Raw genomic sequence first — 21,981 nt, 5'->3', positions numbered from 1 at the left:
TAAGCTCCCTCTAGTGGTGGCTGCAGGTAGCCAGAATTTTATCGACATTGTGTTCGAGGTTTACATTAAACAGTCACTGTCCATATGTTGGTAGAAAATCTATCACGAACCTGATTACAACTTTTAACATCAGGTGCTCAGGGTCATTAATCTGGTGCAGAAGTAAGGCCAGGGCTACACCTAGACTCTTTTTAGCGCTACTGATTGATTTTAACTATTTGAGCTACAGATGCAGTCCAGATGAGTACATTGAGTTGCATGCAATCTTGTGTAGTGCGGCAGTCGCTCAATAGTTAAAAATCAATTAGTAGCACAAAAAAAAAGTCTCAGTGTAGCCCTGGCCTAATACGGCTGTAGGAACAATTATACAGCTGTGATTCTGGTACAGGGCACCCTATAAATCAGGGCTGCAGGATCTTATTAGACAAATGTCACAATGATGGTTCCCCCATAACTATGGCAAAACCTGTTACTGGGGAAATATATAAAGGGAGCCCTTTGGGCAAAACTTATACACATCACTTATTACATTTAAAGGCTATGTCCACCTTCACAACCAATTTTTTTATTTTTTTTTTCAAACTTGCAAATAATCTTCATTAAAAATGTTCCTATCAATTTACATCTTTAGTTTCTATGTGTCCATAGTAACCAATTACAAACAAACCTTGCTTGCCTGATCCTGGAGTCATACTCCCTACTATCTGCGCCCCACATACATGCGGTAGGGGACAAATGGAAGAAAGTGTGACTGCAGGATCAGACTACACAGAGTTTGTTTGTAGTCTATTACCATGGAGACGCATAGGAGCTGTAGGTCTTAACCAAAAGGATATTTTTTAATAAAAACTATTTGCAAAGTTGCCTCGTTTTTTCATTTTCGATGCACTTCAACAATAATAAAATTTTCTTTTTTGCAAAGGGGGACGTCGTCTTTAAGGCCCCATGCACACGACTAGAATTCGCCCGTAATTACGTACCGTATACGCCTGGAAAGACACTGCTGAAACGCCAACAAACAGGTCCCCATTAAAATCAATGGGGAAAACTGTGTTTTGTTCAGACGGGCGTGTTTTTATGTCACTGTTTTAAAAAAAAAAAATGCAGCGTAAAAAGGAGCGTGTCACTTCTTGGTCTGTTTTTGGAGGGTTTTCATAGTGTCACTTGAAAAATGGCTCCAAAAAAAGCCTAAAAAAATGTTTTTTGCTTCAAAAACGTCTGAAATTCCGAGGTTGTGTTCCCTGGAAAACAGCTGTGCAATTTTCAGCCGGTTTTACTTGTGTGTGTGAACATAGCCTAAGGATGAACCTATAAAAACATACGGATGTCTTGTTTTTTTTCATGGCCACTTCATCACCCCCCAAAATGTATTTCGTTAGGGGATAAGAGAAATCGCACACGACGGGCATGAGCCTTGCAGTGCCATAGAATGAGTTCTATTATTGACTGTAGGAAAAAACGTTACATGGGACTGCCGGTTTTTGTGAGGGGACAATAAAGTTGCACGTATGACAGTGCAAGCGACGTTTTTAATACGGCACTCTTGTAGTCACAGAGGTTGAGTCGTCGTGTTTGTAATATTCGATATAATACTATTTGTAGAAATGTTGACTTTTAGTATTGTATAATCTCTTCATTATATCGTTATCACGGGCACTGCTCTTTATTAGACCAGCTGCATTGCTCAGCTCCAGCTGTGTCTTTCTATGAGGAGAGCCGCTATGAGGAAGCAGCTCTCATTCTCGCCCGTGTCATGAACAGCATCCCTCATCCCTCTGCTCTCTTGCTGCCATGGCAATCGGATGAGGACCATCAAAGGCTCCGCCCACACCATTACGTCAACTTTCGAATCAGCCAATGGTAAGTAAAGAGGCGGGCGGGAAAACACGTGCTCTCAACCAACCTTCCCTATGCCGCAACATCAACCTTGACAGACGGAGCTGCTCAATTCTAGCGTATGATTGGCTGCGGGTCACATCTCCCTTAGCAACGATGGCTGGTTGCGTGACAACACTGGTCTTAGCAACCACCTCAGCGCGCCATTTCTCTTCGGTAGTAGTAGTCCTTTTGGTCTCCACCTCCTCACTTGCGGGCGGGGTTAGTAGAAGGGGTTTGAGTGAAACAGCACCGCCTCGTCACCCCCCTTCTCCTCCTCCCGGGGCCGAAGACACGAGGAGGAGGAGCCTGCCTCCATTATTTATATTTTGTCTCCCTTTTTATTTCCTCCCCTCCTTCAAAGTCTGACACGTCCGCAGTGAGTGAGTGGCGTTGGCAGCCTGTCAATCCGTCACCGGGGCCGGCAGCAGCAGCGTAAAGCGGGGCAAGCAGCCGGAGCCATAAATCCCGCCCGGGAGAGCCCCGACTACCGGCCCCCCATCCATCTCTCCCTCATCACCCCCTCAGCCGCCGCCGAGGAGGAAAAAACTTTTTTGATTGCTGCTCTGAGGCATCATCATCATCATCCTCCCCATCTCACCGGGCACCTTAACCATTTCTATCACCTCTCCCTGCACCGCTCCTGTCATTAATACTCCGCGCTGCTCCCCCACCCACCCCCGGCCACAAGTTCTTCCCAGAGACTTTCTTTTATATATCTTATTTGTTGTCTTCTTTTTTTATAATCCCCATTTATTTTATTGGCGGTGATCAGCGAGGAGCTGCAGCGACTACTACTTCTACTACTACTCCATCATCGGACACTGATTTATTTATTAGAAGGAGAGAGCACCGGGGAGATTGGCGGCGCTTTGGATGCGGAGAGCAGGGGATGAAGGATTGAAGAACCAAGAAGGAAGATCAGGTCTTAAATAAAGGCACCGGGACTGATCGGAGACTCCAGGACAAGCACCATGCCTTCGTATTACTCTTCTTCCTGACATCTATCACATTCTGGGGGAAATTATTTAAAAAAAAAAAAAAATTATAATTTTTTTTTTTACATTTTTGTTTTATTTTTATGATTTTTATTTTTTTTCCATTGATGGAATAAAGCATTGAAAATAAATGTGATTTCTTATACAAATGAACCCTGCTGAACAGAGACATCAAGAACTGTCCTAGAAGAAAGTGCTGCTGCTGATTCAGAACATCTTTTATTCCGGCTTCTTTATTATCCCCCCCCCCCCCCATCCTTTTTTCGGCTCTGGCGTTTGACGGAATAAAGAATTAAATTGCGGAAAAAAAAACTGATTTACAATTGTGTCGTTTGACAGTAGGTGCAATGCATTGAATGGCTTTTTTTTTTTACTTGTTCCCTAATGGGATGAATTGGAGCCGGTCTGGCCAAAGCTAAAGAAGCAAAGACCTTTGACCTTTCATGAGACCCCCAGAATTTGTTGTATTTGTATGCGGGGGGATAAAACTGCACTGGAAATAGATCTGATCTTACTCCAGAAACTGAATTGTGTCTAGAAGTCGAGCAGGAAGAGCGGTTGCAGCTTGCGTTACTTTGTATCAGCCGGCAGCAAGGTTTTTGGATGGAGTGAAGAACTGTATTATACACCTTGTTTGCCAGTCACTGTACCCAAGGCTGGGAGTTTACGCTTGCTGTCATTGTTGATGTGCGGGGCACTGACCCCCCAAGCGGTTGTGCCCCCGACTGTGAGGTTGTCTCCTTGCAGTCTTTATTTCAATTGATTTGGCTGCGGAGAAGGAGTATGGACGAGCAGACCAGGATGATGCAGACTTTGGCCGGGGTGGCCATGGCCGGTCACTCGGTACAGGGGGGAATGACTTTACCTCCTCCCCATGGACATGATGGGACAGATGGGGATGGCAGGAAGCAGGACATTGGCGACATCCTGCACCAGATCATGACCATCACTGATCAGAGCCTGGATGAGGCACAAGCAAAGTTGGTTTTCACCGCAATAAAAAAAAAAAAAATCACGCACACATCTACACGCAGCATCACGCTTTCCCTCCCCACACAAGAGAGCGGCTCATCACTCCTGTACATCCTGGAGTGAGCAACTTCTCAATGCAGGCAGTTTGTCAAATAAACCGACACATGTTTGGGTAGCGACGACGAGCGGAGGCTGCGATGCAGCTGGAGGCTCCTTCTCGAGGGGGGATGAGGGGATGCCTTTATAGGCAAACTGATCTAAAGAGGAGTCGCAGCAGCTGTGTGTAGAGATGCTCCCTCCAGTCTAGTCTCCTCTCTAGGGCAGGATCTGGCCCTATATAGGAAGATGTATAATTAGAAATAAGATCGGTAGGGGCTACACAAGTCAATCTGAACACGTTTATTAGTCCATATATTGTTAAAGTGATGACCATGAGCGCCGCGTGTCCCTGGTTATCTGCAGTCCTATATAGAGGATTGTTTATAGGTCAAGCTTTCAGGACCACTTAGCTTCCTTCCAACAAGCAATCATCTGTAATGTAAGACAACACAAGAACTTCCCCTAGAAGCCGAGCGCCTTCTACCCCAGCATCTGTTGTGTTATCCCTGACAAATTGTATGCATGATGTGTAAACGTTTATACACAAGGTGTTGGGATCTGTATCTTTGTGCCCATTTTATGCCCATCTTATTACCCATAAACAACCAAACCGCCACTTCATTAGCAGACTTTCTGTGTTTGTTTTGCATGTTTTTTTGAAGGAGATGCTATTCCAGGGAGAAAAAAAAAAATCAATGTTAGGATAATATACTGCTGCGTAAAAGTTGGCCCCTTTTAATAAATCAGTTTTCATATGGATTGGAGCAGTTTATTGCCATGTGTTGATTTATATTTGCTATAATAGCCGGCTAATCTGACATGTGAGTAAACATTACAGATGGGGAAGCCTTTAGTGGGAAAGCTCAACTTTTACCCTAGTAATAGTCTCAGCGTGGGCGCTGGACATTTACCGCAAAGTTAGGGCCAAGTTATCAAAGTTCCCATGACGTTGGGGATGTAAACTGTGGTCGGTAGAAAAAAATCATTTTATGTGTTATCTTCTATACCACAGCAGTACAGTGTTCTGTTCTGCTTCTGTATGTAGTTTATTATAGTAGAGTGTGATCTATAGTAAATATATATTTGTATATATGATGCTTAGGAATATTATTTATTTCTGTTACTTATATAGCGCCGACATATTCCGCAGCGCTGTACAGAGGTGCTTACTATTGGGATCGCAATCTAAATTCCGTATTTAATATGCAGATAGATATACATGTTACATGTGTGAATACACACCTCACATATATATATATACATATATATTTATATATATCTCTCAAATGCACAATATATATATAAAAATACACAAACATATGTGCTATCTATCTATCTCATATCTATCTATCTATCTATCTATCTATCTATCTATCTATCTATCTATCTATCTATCTATCTATCTATCTATCTATCTCATATCTATCTATCTATCTATCTATCTATCTATCTATCTATCTATCTATCTATCTATCTATCTATCTATCACATATCTATCTATCTATCTATCTATCTATCTATCTATCTATCTATCTCATATCTATCTATCTATCTATCTATCTATCTATCTATCTATCTATCTATCTATCTATCTATCTATCTATCTATCTATCTATCTATCTATCTATCTCATATCTATCTATCTATCTATTATCTATCCGTCTAGCTTCTATCTATCTATCTATCTATCTATCTATCTATCTATCTATCTATCTATCTATCTATCTATCTATCTATCTATCTATCTATCTATCTCATATCTATCTATCTCATTATTTTAGTATGTATTTTTGGATTCTGAATCCTATTTTTTTCTTTCAGAAAACATGCACTAAACTGTCATAGGATGAAGCCAGCCCTCTTCAGCGTTCTATGTGAAATCAAAGAGAAAACAGGTAGGAGTTGTTATTTTGTGGTTTTATAAACCTGCGCTCCGTTTAGCCTTTACACTGTTTTTAAGCTGGGTAACGCCATCTTTGTTTCCCATGACAACGTGCGGTCAAGAATCAGTACAAAAAAAAAAACCACCCCGATGTATTGATCATTTGTGTACTGATCATTGTGTATGTTGGGTGGAGAACAAGTCGCCTCCCACAGGCAACACTTTCTCCTGTCAGGCTGCGGACCAAGTGGAGATGAGCGGTTAACCCTTAATAATCTGGGAGGGGCGCAGCTGTTTTTATTGAACAGGATTAGGCCACAAAGTTGTCCCTGTGATCCCCAAAAAGAAATTGTTCCTGAGACATGTGTTTGTAGGATGAAGGCTGTGAAACAGCGATGTGCAGAACCTCACCAGGATATTTTCCTTTTCAGAAACCTTTTTAACCCCCCCCCCCCATGAAAAGATCAATAAGGAATCTGACGGTGTCACCAAATCACATCATTAAGTTACTGCCAGAACCACTGGTAAAGATATCTATATTGTGACGGAGGAAAAATTAATTCCCAGCTTAATCTCCAATTAAGGGGAAAAACAAATAGGATTTTACATAGGACTTTCTTGTCTTAGTTATAAGTGCGCTATTCTTCTGCCATCAGCAGCATGTTGTGTGTGTGTGAGATATATATATATATATATATATATATATATATATATGTGTGTGTGTATACACACACCTACATTATATGTATATATTATATTTAAAGTTATTTTCAATATTTAAAAAATTACTTACAAGATATTCCAATCCTGTTTCCTTTCTTAAAGGCCATTTAGCATACTTATAACACCAAGTATATAGACTTGGGCCTGTAGGTATTTGTAGTGTTGTCCTAGATGGTTAAAATATATTTTTGCACTCGTATTACTGGAAATGTAAATATGTGTGTGTATATATATATATATGTCACAATTTGTAGGGTACTTAACTGTTTACAAAGTTTCATATTCCTAGTACATGGGTCGCACATCCCCCATGACCGGCCTACAGAAAGCCAAAAATGTCTATTTTCCATTTTATTTTGTGTAGTGTTCTATATTTTCATAAAAAGTGATCATTAAATAATCCAGGGATTTCAAGGGTGTCAAATCACCAGAACCTATTAAGGGTGTCAGTTTCAGTGTTCAGCTTGTCATTGATACATTGTAGCAAATCAAATGACTACAATATATATATTAATTGCTGGCACACCTAATCAATCTCCGTCAATTTCTGTGTGCGGAGAGGGCTTTCTTTTTTTTTTTTTTTCTTTACCCCCCCCCCCCCCTCCCCAAATCTATCTCTGTAATTGCTGCTTTCGGCTGGAATAATACACAATGACCTGATCTTATGAGCACTTCCACTGTTTACTAGAAACCCGCTCAATCCTTTAGCAATTCAGAGGTTAATTTAATACACTTTTTTTTTTTTTTTTAACATTTGCTCCCTTCCTTTAAATTCCAAACTCAATTATATATATATATATATATATATATATATATATATATATATATATATATATATATATCTTCTAGTATTACAGCACAATGGGTGACACTTGTATTCTGTTTTAGCTTTTAATTGTATGGCTGTTATTTTTCTCCGGCTTTGTCTTTGCTTTGCGCAGTTTCACAGCGTATGTTACCACTTAACAGGGAATATTTTAATAATTGAAATAATTGTACACTTCAGTCTACAAACTGAACCTAATCAGAGTGACTAGTGCTGTAAGCAAGGTGTCAAATCTCAGATCTTCATAGATTAGATCGGGGTGAAACCGCCTCCGCGGCTGAGAGGGTTGATCGGTACAAATGTCCACTGGCACCCCCGGCTTATAAAAGTGACAGTAAAATTGACAAAAGGAAAAATGGAAATTGGAAAAGACGTGCCTATTACATTATGAATGAGCACAAGACTCTTTAGTGGTTTTAGCAGACAAAGAACACGGAGCATTGGCCATGACATCAATAACCGGCAGAATTGTTTAAATGAGAAGATTCGGTTTGCATCATCATCTTTTTAGTGTGATGTAAAATCTTCCACTACTTGTCTGGATTTCACACATTGCAACGCTGCTGTCTGGAGTCGCTGTGCTACAGCAGCTGCTTCTGTAGTTAGAAACAATGCCCAATTTCAAGTGTTTGTTTTTATTCTCGGTGGCGACAATCTGTTTAATGTCACAGAGGGCGGCTGGTGTGTGCGCTAATGCCAGCCGGGCAACTTTACCTTATTAGCCGGTGAAAATGAAAAGGGTTGGGAAACATCTTTTGTTTTCTGACCGCTTCATTGTTTCAAAGCTTCTGCCATATACAGGGAATCTATCAAAATATTGCATGAGAAAGACGCTTCCCTCCATCTCCACCTACACTTCAGGACTGTTTTATTATGTTTGTTCATTTTAATTATCACATCAGCCGGCAGGTTTTATTGAATAAAAAGGCAGATAACAAGCAGGTTGGAGTTTGGCGAGCGCATTTATCTTCTTCCCATTTTACATACTTGTGAGCGCAATTCTTGTTGTTTTTTTTTTATATTTGTGGTTAAATTATATACTAGTTACCAGGCTTTATTTCTGTTTGTGCTTTGCTAAAGGTAACCACAAGGTAGCAGCAGGCTTTTGCTGTGTTTTTTTCTTTTTTTTCTTTTATACGCTATAATTATTGGGTTTTGGGAAAATAAGTGTTTTTGAAATAAAATTTTGAATTTGAGGCATTAACCTGCCCCGAATCATTCTTCTGTTTATATCTTTGCTGTGATACATTTTTTACTGGAAGCCCAGGAAAAAAAAAAAGCGAAAGGGATTAAGACAGCTTGAGCTGTGTTTGTTGCATGTAGATGAGAAATGACCTTTTTTTGAATTAAGTAAACAGGCTCGGGATTTTTCAGCTAGCCACAGGCATAAAAATCAATACACGTGAACATATGATTGTGTATGGAGGTTTTTTTTTTTTCTTTTTTCCTTTTCTTTTGTCATCGAGCCTGAGCCTAAATGTAAGTTTTTATCCCCAAGTGGGTACACACTGGCAAAACGTAAGATTGCTTCATTAGTATCTGTGAACTGAGAAAATTAGAAATATTTGTTAGTTTGTCATAGAGACTCTAACAGCACCATGGATCTTGGAACACAAAACTATATATATATATATTAGGGTCATTTGTCAGCCTCCTGGCACTACACCTATGCCTTCTTACACATCTGTCCTAAAAAAAAGTGCAAGTTTTCCTTTTTGATTTTACAACTTACAGCAGGAAGGTAACATTGACAGCTGCCAGCCGCCCATAATATAGACACCGTGCAGCAGAGAGCTTAAATGCCATTCATTTAGCAGTAATGTCTAATGGCATACATGATGGTTTGCCAGATTTGTGGCCTTTTGCGAGTTTTATAAGCAGGACAGACTTGGGAAGATCATAAAATGTAATGAACTTCTCCACTGAGCGCAGTGTCCGCAGGGGGAAGCTAGAAGGACCGTCTCGGGCTACTTGAAGGATTTTTATATGCCTAAAGAGAGTCCGTAGAAACGCTCACTGAACATTTTTGACCCAGAAAACAAGATGTGAGTGGCCAGTCGGGAGAATGTTAACCCGTTTGTCGTCGAGCCAAATAGCAAAAGATTACAGTGATGGGTTTAAATGTCTGCATGGCAACAATGGACCTAACCTGATAGAGAAGGGTGTAAAAGTAAATAGTGTATAAGAGGAACCAATGTTCTTCACTTGTTGATAAAGGAAACCTGGAAATAGCATGATCAGGTGGTGGGAAAACCTTGTAAGTTCTGTATAATGGACCCTACAAGTCTACACGTCTGCCGACACTAGAGTATGTGTGTGTGTGTGTGTGTGTGTGTGTGTGTGTATGTATATATATATATATATATATATATATATAATATGTGTGTGTGTAAAATATTCAATTGAAACAGCACTCATGTAATAAAGTGGTGAGTGTAAAGCAGCTAGAGCTGAATCCACACCTCAAAATGCTGTATATGAAAAAAAGATTGCAGCACTTCAACAAGGTGGAAGTGAAATGTCGCTTGGCTTTAAACATTGGCAATTAAAACTACAGTTTTTTTCACTGGACCTTGTACACACACACACACACACACACACACACACACACACACACACACACACACACACACACACACACACACACACACACACACACACACACACACACACACACACACACAGTGATTGAAGCACTACTAGTGGCTGCATACTCAGTGCGACTGTTCAGTTCCTGTCATTTCCCATCCTGGGGGAGAATAAAATTATCCATAGTGAACAGGAATGTGCCAGGGCACGCGTTTGCAAAGAGGAAAAAAAACCTGCAATATTAATTTCTCAGCTTGACATAACCTTTAGAAAGTGCTGATTCAAAGTGATCACGCATACCTTTTGTTCCTATGTCATTTTTGGAGTTGTGATAAAACACCTCATTCAGACCCCCCCCCCCCATGTGTCTCCCTGTGTATCTTCTGTGTGTCTTTGTAAAGCCTCACAAATGATAACTGCATAACTATATATATATAATGTCTTTACCATTTAAACATAAGTTTGGACGTGTAGCTTAAGATTTGTTTACCTGATCATTTTTAATGTAAAAAAAAAATATTTTTATCCTATAATTCAGTTATAGCAAAGCTAAATTGGTCATTTTTGGCCTCACTTGAGCTACACTGTCTGTGCACCATGTTAACGTTTATTAAGACAGGTTCCCATGTCCATTCAGCATTTGGCAAACTCGGCTCTGCTACATTTGTATATTAGATAAGTAGACCCACTAGGTTCCCTAAACCCTTTGTTGTCATTACTGTAAGAGCAGTAGTGTAGTCTCTGTCAAGTAACGCATGGGTTAAACATCCTACAAACTTCAACTCAATTACAGAGCTCTGTTTCCAGCCCACGTCTCGGCTTCCTCTTGTAAGGTTAAGTTATCAATGTAAACTTAATAAATGAAGATAATGAGGGGCAGTTTCAGATCGTAAGAAGCGCACACATATGTTATATGTAGCAATGGGCGTCTTTTGCAATAAGCGATCTTATACTGGTTTTATTGTGGGATTTGCAGCCATTATTTTAGAGTAGTAGACATAGGGCGGCAGCCTCACCCTTCGCTAGTCACTGTACACTTTTTTTTTATTTTTGTGTGTGCAGTGACTTTTTTTTTTTGTCTCTTTTCTCCTGAAGTGATGCATATGTTAGTGATCTATAAAATGTGTAATTATTACAGTGTTGGGACACGAGAATATTACACATTTATTTCTTTTCTGCACACAGAGAACCATTTTACGAGGATGGCATGAAATGTCATAGATTTTCTGATAGCCCAATAAAAGTTATCACATCCTGAATAAGGACGCTGAAATTGAGCTTTTGCATAGAGGACGGTCCTGAGAAATTTCTGCCTTAAACTCTCGAAGGATAGAACTACCGGGCTGTGTAGATGTGGGAGATTAGACGTTTTAGACACAGATTTCTATAGCGTGTATTTTTTTTTTTTAACATTTATGTATTGATTCGGATTGAATAATGATGTCTTTTCGGTTGTATTTGTGTTAAAGGCAATAATTTGAATGGTTTTTGTTTCCCTTCTTCAAGTTTACATATATCACTCTGTGTATCACGCTTTCCTGATCCGTGTCCTGAAATACATTTTAGGTAGTGTTATGAACGTATACTGGTCACCCTGAAATTGAAGCGTAGGATTGAGGGTAGGTTGGCTGGCATTGCACCCATGGGATCCTACGTGTCCAGAGCTCTTTGGATTTGTAAATATGTTTGTTTCATTCTATGCTTCCCTTATACGTTTATAGTGACGCATTGTCTCGTGCTGTTGAAATAACAATATTTTAATTCTTTCCACTAGCTTTTATGGTATAGTTGAAGAGTTGAATGCGTTTACATTTCTGTGTAAAATAATTGCAAATAGAAATAACTTCCTTCTGGTTTTACAGCAGCTACAGGGCGTCTAAATGTATTTTCTTTTAACACATAACCAAACAATGTGAGTAGATAGATAGAAATGAGATAGACAGATAGATTGATGGAACAATATTTAGATGGCTATTAGATAGAAAGATAGATCGCTATAGAGACTGACAGATTGACAGACCGTTCTTTAGATAGAAAAAAGATAGATACCATAAACGTTCCCATACATAAGGTCATGTATAAAAAGTGTCCTGAAAGGAACCGTCGTATCGTATATTTAATCTTTAGAAAGTAAGAACGTACTTAGTTTGAGACCGACTTCTGGCGATTATTGTGCGACATATCCATATACCGATTGTGACTTTTTTTCTAGTACACAAAGTGTAAGAAATGTAACACAACAGTGCACTGTGGTATAATGTAACATAACCCTCATGTACCGTGACATTCTTACGCAGGTGTCACACAGCTGAGACAATGAGATTTTTTACACATAACCCGCATTATAATTCACGGTCATATGTGGTTTGTCAACACTGTTACCGCTTTCTATTGTTACAGGTGTTGACACATTGTAACAAGTTGTAGCAGTTAATAGAGGCAATGACAAGGCTGTCTAATTGCTGGAAAGAGAAGTATATGTTTGCTTTTCCCTTCCATAATCTAGTAATTCACACCAGGAGGAGAATGCAGTGTTTGCCTTTTCTACAGCCCTAAACTCTCTCCAAGGTGAACAGTACAAAGCTGGCCTTTCTCATCCTCATGATAACCTCCTGTCACTCCTGCTCTTTACACGGCCCTGGTTTTGAATTATGAACGCTGTAAATAATTCACATCAATATTTAATATAAATGATTAAAGTTTCTGTCGGGTCTTACATTCGCCATCTTTCTAAAGCCAGGGCAAGTTGTGATAAATGCCAATTTGAAAACGCACAAGTTCTGGCCAGAGATGCCATATTGAGAGCTCCGCCCTCTTACCGATCGCCCCGTCACCCTGCAGTTTTCACTTTTCAGAAATGCAGAATGATGCGGAGTAAGAGATTAATATGTGAATATTCTTGCTTTGCCCAGCGTGATTCTGAGGATGCAGGAGACGCGGTTATGGCGAGACAATGTGATAATCCCAGGCTTTTTATACGTAGGGAATAGATTTATCTGTAACCGAGATTCTGTGTGCCGTATTCTTCTTGTTGTAATTGAGAACACTAGTTCTGTTCTTTTCATACAGTATCTTGTTGTTGTTATTATTATTACTATTATTATACGTTTTATTTATCTTGCAGTTACTCTGTATTTAATCACATTCTATAGAACATAGGATATCACCCATTTTTAGAGGAGTCTCCTATGTCCCTTTATGTAGTCCCTTGACCTCCTATATCTACTATATATCGCATATCTGATGGTCACTTTCATCATACCTATATATACTTGTTAAGTAGTAGAGCTGAAACATACTCACATACACTCTGCATTATGGCCTGATTTTTGTATCTTTTTTTTAACTATGTGACATATAAGGTTAAGTTTGCTCTAGTTTTCTGTTTTGTTTTTTTAAATCCTGTATATATATATATATATATTTTTTTTTTATAAATTATTTTATCTTGAAATGTTCAATATTCAGTTACAAACATAGGGACTTAACACACATCGGATCGCAGGTCATCAGATTATAGAAGTGCAAATGTAAGAATCGGCAAACATATAATTGGAATAAGACAAAGTACGGCAACGTGCCGTCAACACAACAAGCGTATGTCGGCCATCCGGATACAATGTCAGCAGATCCAATTCTTGTGTAGAACATCGGGTACATTAATACAAGAAAATAAGCAGAGAAGGTATGGTAAGGAAGGGATAAAACTAAAATAATTAGATATATAGATGATAAAAAATTAGGGATCCAATTCTTTTCAATGGGATCTAAACTGATGCCAAAATACTTCCATTTTCATCAGTTCCATAATAATATATATTTTTTTAAACAGGACTTTAAACTAAGCAGATTTACTGTGTCTTTGGGCCAAGTAAAAATAAACTATTTCGCAATTCATTTTTTAACATTATGGTCAATAAGAAATGGATTTCACAACTGATGCACAAAATAATATCATTCTGATCACTAAGGATTATTTTTTACCGCCCATTGACTTCAATAAGACAGAAAAATGTGTGTTTCTGTGGGGCAGATGTGCCGGTCTTTTTTTTTTTTTTTTTAAAGTACTGATGAACTAATATCATTTTCTTATCTGTTGTCATTTATATAAGTTGTAAAGTGAAAGCAAACAAAAAAAATCTACAAAAACCCCATAGCCTGACATAAACTTTTGAGTAATTGTGTGATTTTACTGACTGTAGCAGCCAGACAGATCCATCCTTACATCAGCGAGAGCGCATAAAAAGGCAAATTAGAATTCCGGCATTTTTACAAACTGTGTACGATCTTCCCGGTGCGCGTGTTCTCCTTACAGCCACAGGGAGCTTATAGAAATTGCCAATAAATTTAACAAAGCCACAGAGACGATCGACCTGAAGAATTCCTATTTTGTCGCATTAAAATTGCAATGCACACTGAATTAGCTGCCAAAAGGGTCATCTGTCCTACGCGAGGTTTCCCCCCTTAAGCCCACGTCAGAGCTTCTGTTCATTGTCTGCCGTCTTGGAGAGAGGGATATGGGCCAACAATGTAAAGTATCGGAGCGCAGCCTAATGTGGTGTGGTTACAGATGTACGGCTGGATCGCTGACACTGGGAATCAGAAGTAAAGTGTTTTAGAGCTGGAGATTATAAATAATCCTATTACACATATGTTGTGTCTTGTGTTTTTATCGGCGTTTGTATTTCGCTCACCATGAGTGGCTTTTATTTAAACTGCCGCAGCAAGAGGAAGTTGTACTGTGTGTAATTATGCTTCAGTGTCGGAATTAACCCCTTAGGAACCAGAGTGCAAGCAGGACACAACTAGGAGTAACACAGAAGTGCAAACCAAACGACGTCTCGTCTAATGACCCTGAAGGATGATCGATTCTGTATTGAATGGATACATGTACCCATAGTACGCAGTTGTGTGTGTCTGTATTGTATATTATACAACACACGCTGGTTAGTTGTACATATGTGTTGTGGTGTTGTCACATTCAGGCATCCTGGACCTTGTTCGGGCAGAGAAATTCCGAGAGATATACATGGAGCTTTCAAGTACAGCACGTCCTGAGATAAAACACACAGACAGACTAAGTCAGCAATATACACTACCCACTATTACAGAAAGTTTATATATAGTTCTGTCTCACAGCTAGTGAACTATGAGCTCAGGCAAAACAAAGGTAATGTATCGTCCTGGCGTTCTTATTTCTTAGTGGAGCAGACAGGTCTTCTACAGGAGTTTCATAGGTTTACTTCTAATATTGACTATTTGTATGTTGTTCGCTATTCAGTAATTCTTAGTTTGTTGTATTTTACAATCGCAGTGTTGATATAGGAGTTCTTACTATTGCTTATGGCCAACTGGTCCCATAGTGGTTGACACCATATTGAATTATGCTGCAATGATGCCAATATAAGGACGTTTATTTCTACGCTGCCCATTCGCTCACTCAACATGTTTAATTTTTATTATAAACTCCATTGCACTATTATATCACTTCTGCTCATGCTTGTTACATACGTATAATGTTACTTAGATTGGGAAGACTTGTTACTTGTGTAAATACATATTGATTATAATTGGGAACATTGGCTTTGTCTTCAATAGCAAATTTACATCCAATTGTTGTTTAAATATTACAATTCTTCTGATTGGTCTATTTAGTATTTAATCTTAATTACGGTACTTTTTGTTTGTTCTTAGACCCAGTCAATGGTCCATTTAGATTTTGACAGGATCTGCTGACACCCTAATAATGCCCATGGGTTGTTAGACAGTCTCCTGCCATCTGTGGAAACAGCGATCTAACAAGTTGTAGTTTAACCTGTTTGATCCACTGATCCTGGGGATAAGCGTCGCCAGAGGTGTTCTCCCCTGATCTAATAAAATAATTTGCTAATTCCACCAAGTTAACCCTGCATGTTAATGGAAAAGTCAGTTCTTTATCAACAACTATCTAATGTCTATAAGCAGCTAAACTCCATTATATTTTTCTGCTGGAGGCAAACTACAGTGTGAATGGATGCAAACCAGTCAATGACATGATCACGGCTGCAGTCACAAAAATTACCTGGACTATAGCAAGCCCTTCTCTGAGTGCCAGATCTTCTTTAAAGGTAACAGGTCCCAAAATAGAAGCCAAGCTAGAACTTTATATGGTGTAAGGATTGTTTGCTGTCCTAGCTTACCTAGCTTGTTAGTGCCTTGCAGCCATCCCCCGGGGCACATGTCCTGCCAGATCACCCTTAAAGAGGCTCTGTCACCAGATTCTCAAATCCCTATCTCCTATTGCATGTGATCGGCGCTGCAATGTAGATAACAGTAACGTTTTTGTTTTTTTAAAAACGTTCATTTTTGGCCAAGTTATGAGCTATTTTATATATATGCAAATGAGCTTTGAAATGGACAACTGGGCGTTCTTATTTCGTTATGTCCAACTGGGCGTGTATTGTGTTTTTAACTGGGCGTGTTTATGTGTATGACGCTGACCAATCAATGACCAGTCAGCATCATACACTCATCTCCATTCATTTACAAGCAGCACAGCGTTCTTACTAGAACGATGTGCAGCCACATACACAAGTGTCCTGACGTCAGCCAGCCAGCCTGGACGTCATGTGTACTCAGAATCCTGACATTTCTGACTCTTTTCTCTGAGATTTCCAGCAAGCCGCTCGTAATCTCTTGCTGGAAATCTCAGAGAAAAGAGTCAGAAGTGTCAGGATTCTCAATACACATGACGTCCAGGCTGGATGGTCATGTGTATTCATTATCAGGACACTAGATTAACGTTAATCAAGTGTCCTGATAATGAATACACATGATCATCCAGCCTGGACGTCATGTGTATTGAGAATCCTGACACTTCTGACTCGCAAGAGAAACAAAATCTCGTTTAGCTCCGTAATCTCGCGAGATTACGTTTCTCTTGCTGCAATCTCAGAGAAAAGATTCAGAAGTGTCAGGATTCTGAGTACACATGACGTCCAGGCTGGATTTCATGTGTATTCATTATCAGGACACTTGTGTATGTGGCTGCACATCGTTCTAGTAAGAACGCTGTGCTGCTTGTAAATGAATGGAGATGAGTGTATGACACTGACTGGTCAATGATTGGTCAACATCATACACAATACACGCCCAGTTGGACATAACGAAATAAAAACGCCCAGTTGTCCATTTCAAAGCTCATTTGCATATATATAAAATAGCTCTTAACTTGGCCAAATATGAATGTTTTTTTTAAAAAAACAACACGTTACTGTTCTCTACATTGCAGCGCCGATCACATGCAATAGGAGATAGGGGTTTGAAATCTGGTGACAGAGCCTCTTTAACTACACCATTGCCCAAGAGCAGTGGATAGTCTACAGATCAAATATAATACTTTTTTTTGTTTTTTGTTAGAGGAGTCAAATTCTCCTGCAACTTTATTTAGAGCGGCTTCAAGATTGAAATAGGTTCACAGATAATAGGTGAGATAACACAGAATTTATCACCATAACTACTGAGAAGGTGGAAAAAGTGGACCCATCTGTAGTTTTACAATAGAACTGTCAAATCCATTACAGCATGTGAGGAGCTTCAGGCCAGACACTCTGGCAGCTGTAGATCTTCATGAAGTACTGCTGTGCTGTACATACTTTTCCAAGCAACGCAACCAAACCCTGGGCCAACTTCTCTATGGCTAGAACAAGTCCTAATAACTTCAAGCAAAGCCAGTGCCTCTCCTGCTGGGTTTCATATTTTTATACATATCACTAAGCATACATTACTTATATATTTCATGTATACTTGTGGAAATGTATTGCAACTGATGAAATATATATTTCAGTGTATGTAACCAAATCTACTTCAACCTTCCACCTGCCCATACATGTGCGGCTGAGTGCAGCATGTAATAGGCAGGGCTGCGCAAACTCTGGGGCACTTTAAAAAAAAATTCTATCCTCCTCCGTTATTTAGATATCGGTGCCGTTATATTTGGCGCCCGATATTTAAATAACCCCCTGAACTGTCAATGTGGCGTGTAATTGGCAAGGGGGCATTTAACATTGCTGTGACACTGTCCAATCTGCTACAGACAGTGTTACAGCAAGAGCTGGAGAGAGGAGAGCGTGCGCGCACGTGCAGCTCGGAGCACGCATGCTCCATGCATGCTGTGCATGCGGGCGCACGCTCTCACTCCCGCTCTTCACAGACAACGACGACAAGACTGTGATCCCTCGCGAGAGATCACACAGTCTTGTCTACCGAGAGCTGAAGAGTGAGTGAGAGCGCGCGCGCACAGCTCCGATGCCGCTGCCGAAGATACTCCCGCCATGGAACAGAAGAAGAAGAATTCACATTCTTCTCCTCTTCTGTTCCGCGGTGGAGCTACTCATGCCGGCACACGCTCTCCTCTCTCCAGCTATTGCTGTGTCACTGTCCGTTTCTCACAGCAATAGCTGGAGAGAGTCACAGCGATGTTACATGACCCCTTGCCAATTACACGCCCCATTGACCGTTCAGGGGGTTATTTAAATATCGGGCGCCAAATATAACGACACCAATATGTGAATAACTGAGAAAGATAGGAAAATTTTTTATAGTGAGACAGGGTTTGTACAGCCCTGCCTATTACATTCTGCACTCAGCTGCTTATGTATGGGCAGGTGAAAGGTTCTCTTTAAGGGTCCGTTTACACGTTGCGTAAATACTGCGGATTTTCCGCAACGGAATTCGTTGCGAAAAATCTGCAGCCAATACAGTAGCAACAGAGTGGATGAGTTAAAACAAATCTCATCCACACGCTGCGTAAATATTGATCAGAAATGGACCTGCTTATTTGTTACGGGTTTTCCCCATTAAATTTAATGGGGAGGTGAAACCCGCAACAAATAGCAGTTGTTGCAGTTCTTTTTGCGGATGGTTCGCAGTGATTCCATTGCAAAAAGCGCAACTCCAAGAAAAAAATAATCTTATACTTACCCAGGAGTCTGTTCTTCCTCCAGGCCAGTGTCCTGGGATGACATTTCCTCCCATGTGACCGCTGCAGCCAATCACAGGCTGTAGCAGTGGTCACATGGGATAAATTGTCATCACAAGAGGCCGGCCTGGATGATGTCAGTGGGCCGGCTTCCTGGGATGACGTTTCATCCCATGTGACCACCGCTGCAGCCAATTATAGGAAACGTCATCCCTGCTAGCAGGCAGGCTAAGTGCTGCAGTTTTCCGCAGCGGACATTCTGGGCGAAAAACTTCACCACCGTTTGGTGCAGCTTTTCGCCCGGAATTCCCTGTGGCGCACAGGACTTGTGTACTCAGCCGAACTCCTATGAGTCTCCGTATTGTAGGAAACGGTAGAAATGCTTCTTCTATCGATTTAATCATTAAGATCTGTACAGTAAAAATAATATTTATGTCCAGTGATGATCGAAATGTCGTCAGACGTTGCTGGTATGTTTGTGTTGTCTTCTTCAGAGCACGCTGGCTGTTTCCTATGGTGCCAAATAGGATTTCCAGCATTGGCGATATTGTTAAAATATTGTCATCGTGCGTGCGTGCGTGTGTGCGTGCGTGTGTATAAATTGTACGTCCTGAATGTTCCGTCATACATCAATATTGGCAGTTTAGATGGCAAAATGAATATCCTAACAACAGATGAAAAGGATGCCCACGGTGCCGGGCAGCTGCTGATCCACCCCTACCACTATTCAAATATCATGCAAATTTAGCCTTTTATGGTGATATCTATTGGCTGATTGATTTGCTGTAAGATAGTTGAAGGTTCCTAATCTGCCCTTATTCTTCCCATAAATTCTCTAAAACTGCCCACTTTTATAGAAGCCATGCCCTAGAATAGCTGGCAACAATATTATTATTACCATGAACTCTAAGCAGACTAATGCCAATGCTTATGTATATCAGACATCATCTGTCCCAGTATTCTGTTTCTATAAACCTTCACACCACCACCATGTTTTTTCTTTTCTCTGCACTCGTATTAGCTTCCGCAGAACAGTACATAGCTGGGGAATATATTTCTGTAATAGAATTGTTGTGACCTTGTCACAGTTTTGTGTTTTACGTAGTAGCAATAAAAGCTCTTCTTAGAACTGGTCAATTTAAAAATTGCACGCACCTACGGAACGGCAGAAGTGTGGTAAACCTGCACGTATTACCCACATAAACATGACGAAAGTGGCGTTAGAAGGAAAACTTCTGTTGAGCTATATTTTAGCACAGGAGTTTTTTCAGGTATCGATACTATTAGGCCCTATTCACATAGAGTTTTTTTTTACACGGAAACCGCCTCCCATTGATTTACCGCTCGCGGTAAAAAGAAGCGACATGTCCTATCTTTGGGCGTTTACACCTCTGACCTCCTATTGATATCATTGGGAGGCAGAGAAAGCGTATTTGGCTACGTTTTTGCCCGTGGCACTCAATGGGCGTGAGCGAAAAACGGCGTGCAGGCAGATCAAAATCTGCCTCAAAATTCCAAACTGAATTTTGATGCAGAATTTTCTGCCTGCAAAAAAACTCAGTGTGAACAGGGTCTTAATAACCTTGGCGGTAAACAGTATGGGGGCATTTACCTGGCTGTTCTACAATTAAGAACGTTTATTCTAATTATTTTCAAAACAAACAAAAAAATATATAAATATATGTAATGTGAAAGTTTGCAATGTGCGTGCAGTTCTACAGAGTATGTTGGTGCTATATAAGCAAAGGGAAGAAAGCATATGCTGCTGTCAACAGTGCGACCAAGTGATACAAATAAAATGGGGTACCAGGCAGGCAAAACATTTGCCAAATTTATCACAGAGGTGCTGCTGTGTGATAAATTTGGCACATCTTGCTAGACATTGGTTAATTTACTTTAGACTATTCTTTTGCGCCAACATTTTGGCATGTTTCAAGCCACGCCCCTTCCTCTCCAATATCTATTGACCAATATTCCTCTCTCTCTCTGTCTGCCTATCTCTCTCTCTCTGTCTGCCTCTCTCTCTGTCTGTCTGTCTGCCTCTCTCTCTCTCTGTCTGTCTGCGCCTCTCTCTCTCTGCCTCTCTCTGCCTCTCTCTCTCTGCCTCTCTCTCTCTGCCTCTCTCTCTCTGCCTCTCTCTCTGCCTCTCTCTCTCTGCCCCTCTCTCTGCCTCTCTCTCTCTCTGCCTCTCTCTCTCTCTGCCTCTCTCTCTCTCTGCCTCTCTCTCTCTCTGCCTCTCTCTCTCTCTGCCTCCCTCTCTCTCTGCCTCTCTCTCTCTCTGCCTGCCTCTCTCTCTCTCTGCCTGCCTCTCTCTCTCTCTGTCTGCCTGCCTCTCTCTCTCTGCCTGCCTCTCTCTCTCTCTCTGTCTGCCTCTCTCTGTCTGTCTGTCTCTCTCTTTCTGCGCCTCTCTCTGTCTGCCTCTCTCTCTCTCTCTCTGTGTGTGTCTGCCTCTCTCTTTCTGCCTCTCTCTCTGTCTGCCTCTCTCTCTGTCTGCCTCTCTCTCTTTCTGCCTCTCTCTCTGCCTGCCTCTCTCTCTCTGTCTGCCTGCCTCTCTCTCTCTCTGTCTGCCTCTCTCTCTCTGTCTGCCTGCCTCTCTCTCTCTCTGTCTGCCTCTCTCTCTGTCTGTCTGCCTCTATCTCTCTCTGTCTGCCTCTATCTCTCTCTCTCTCTGTCTGCCTCTCTCTGTCTGTCTCTCTCTTTCTGCGCCTCTCTCTGTCTGCCTCTCTCTCTCTGTGTGTCTGCCTCTCTCTGTCTGCCTCTCTCTCTGTCTGCCTCTCTCTCTCTTTCTGCCTCTCTCTCTTTCTGCCTCTCTCTCTCTCTCTTTCTGCCTCTCTCGCTCTCTCTTTCTGCCTCTCTCTCGCTCTCTCTTTCTGCCTCTCACTCTCTCTCTTTCTGCCTCTCTCGCTCTCTCTTTCTGCCTCTCTCTCGCTCTCTCTTTCTGCCTCTCTCTCGCTCTCTCTCTTTCTGCCTCTCTCTCTCTCTCTTTCTGCCTCTCTCGCTCTCTCTTTCTGCCTCTCTCTCGCTCTCTCTTTCTGCCTCTCACTCTCTCTCTTTCTGC

At 40.8% G+C, this 21,981-nt stretch overlaps 1 protein-coding gene across 3 annotated transcripts in view; it reads left to right on the top strand.

The window, feature by feature from the left end:
- The first annotated feature begins 1,886 nt into the window (after positions 1-1,886).
- The window catches only part of PBX3 (PBX homeobox 3), a 189,707-nt gene continuing 169,612 nt past the window's right edge, over positions 1,887-21,981 (top strand). Inside the window, exons 1-3 of one of the 3 annotated variants that reach the window (XM_075835478.1) lie at positions 1,887-2,052; positions 2,651-3,853; positions 5,766-5,839. In XM_075835478.1, the coding sequence (XP_075691593.1) occupies positions 3,657-3,853; positions 5,766-5,839 (271 nt within the window). In that variant the 5' untranslated portion in view covers positions 1,887-2,052; positions 2,651-3,656. The other 2 variants (XM_075835479.1, XM_075835480.1) reach the window with 2 other exon arrangements.

Source organism: Rhinoderma darwinii, chromosome 8 (genome assembly GCF_050947455.1).
Source record: "Rhinoderma darwinii isolate aRhiDar2 chromosome 8, aRhiDar2.hap1, whole genome shotgun sequence".
NCBI lineage: Eukaryota > Metazoa > Chordata > Amphibia > Anura > Rhinodermatidae > Rhinoderma > Rhinoderma darwinii.
Note: the sequence above shows the minus strand (reverse complement) of the source record. Positions and strands in the feature narration are given on the sequence as shown.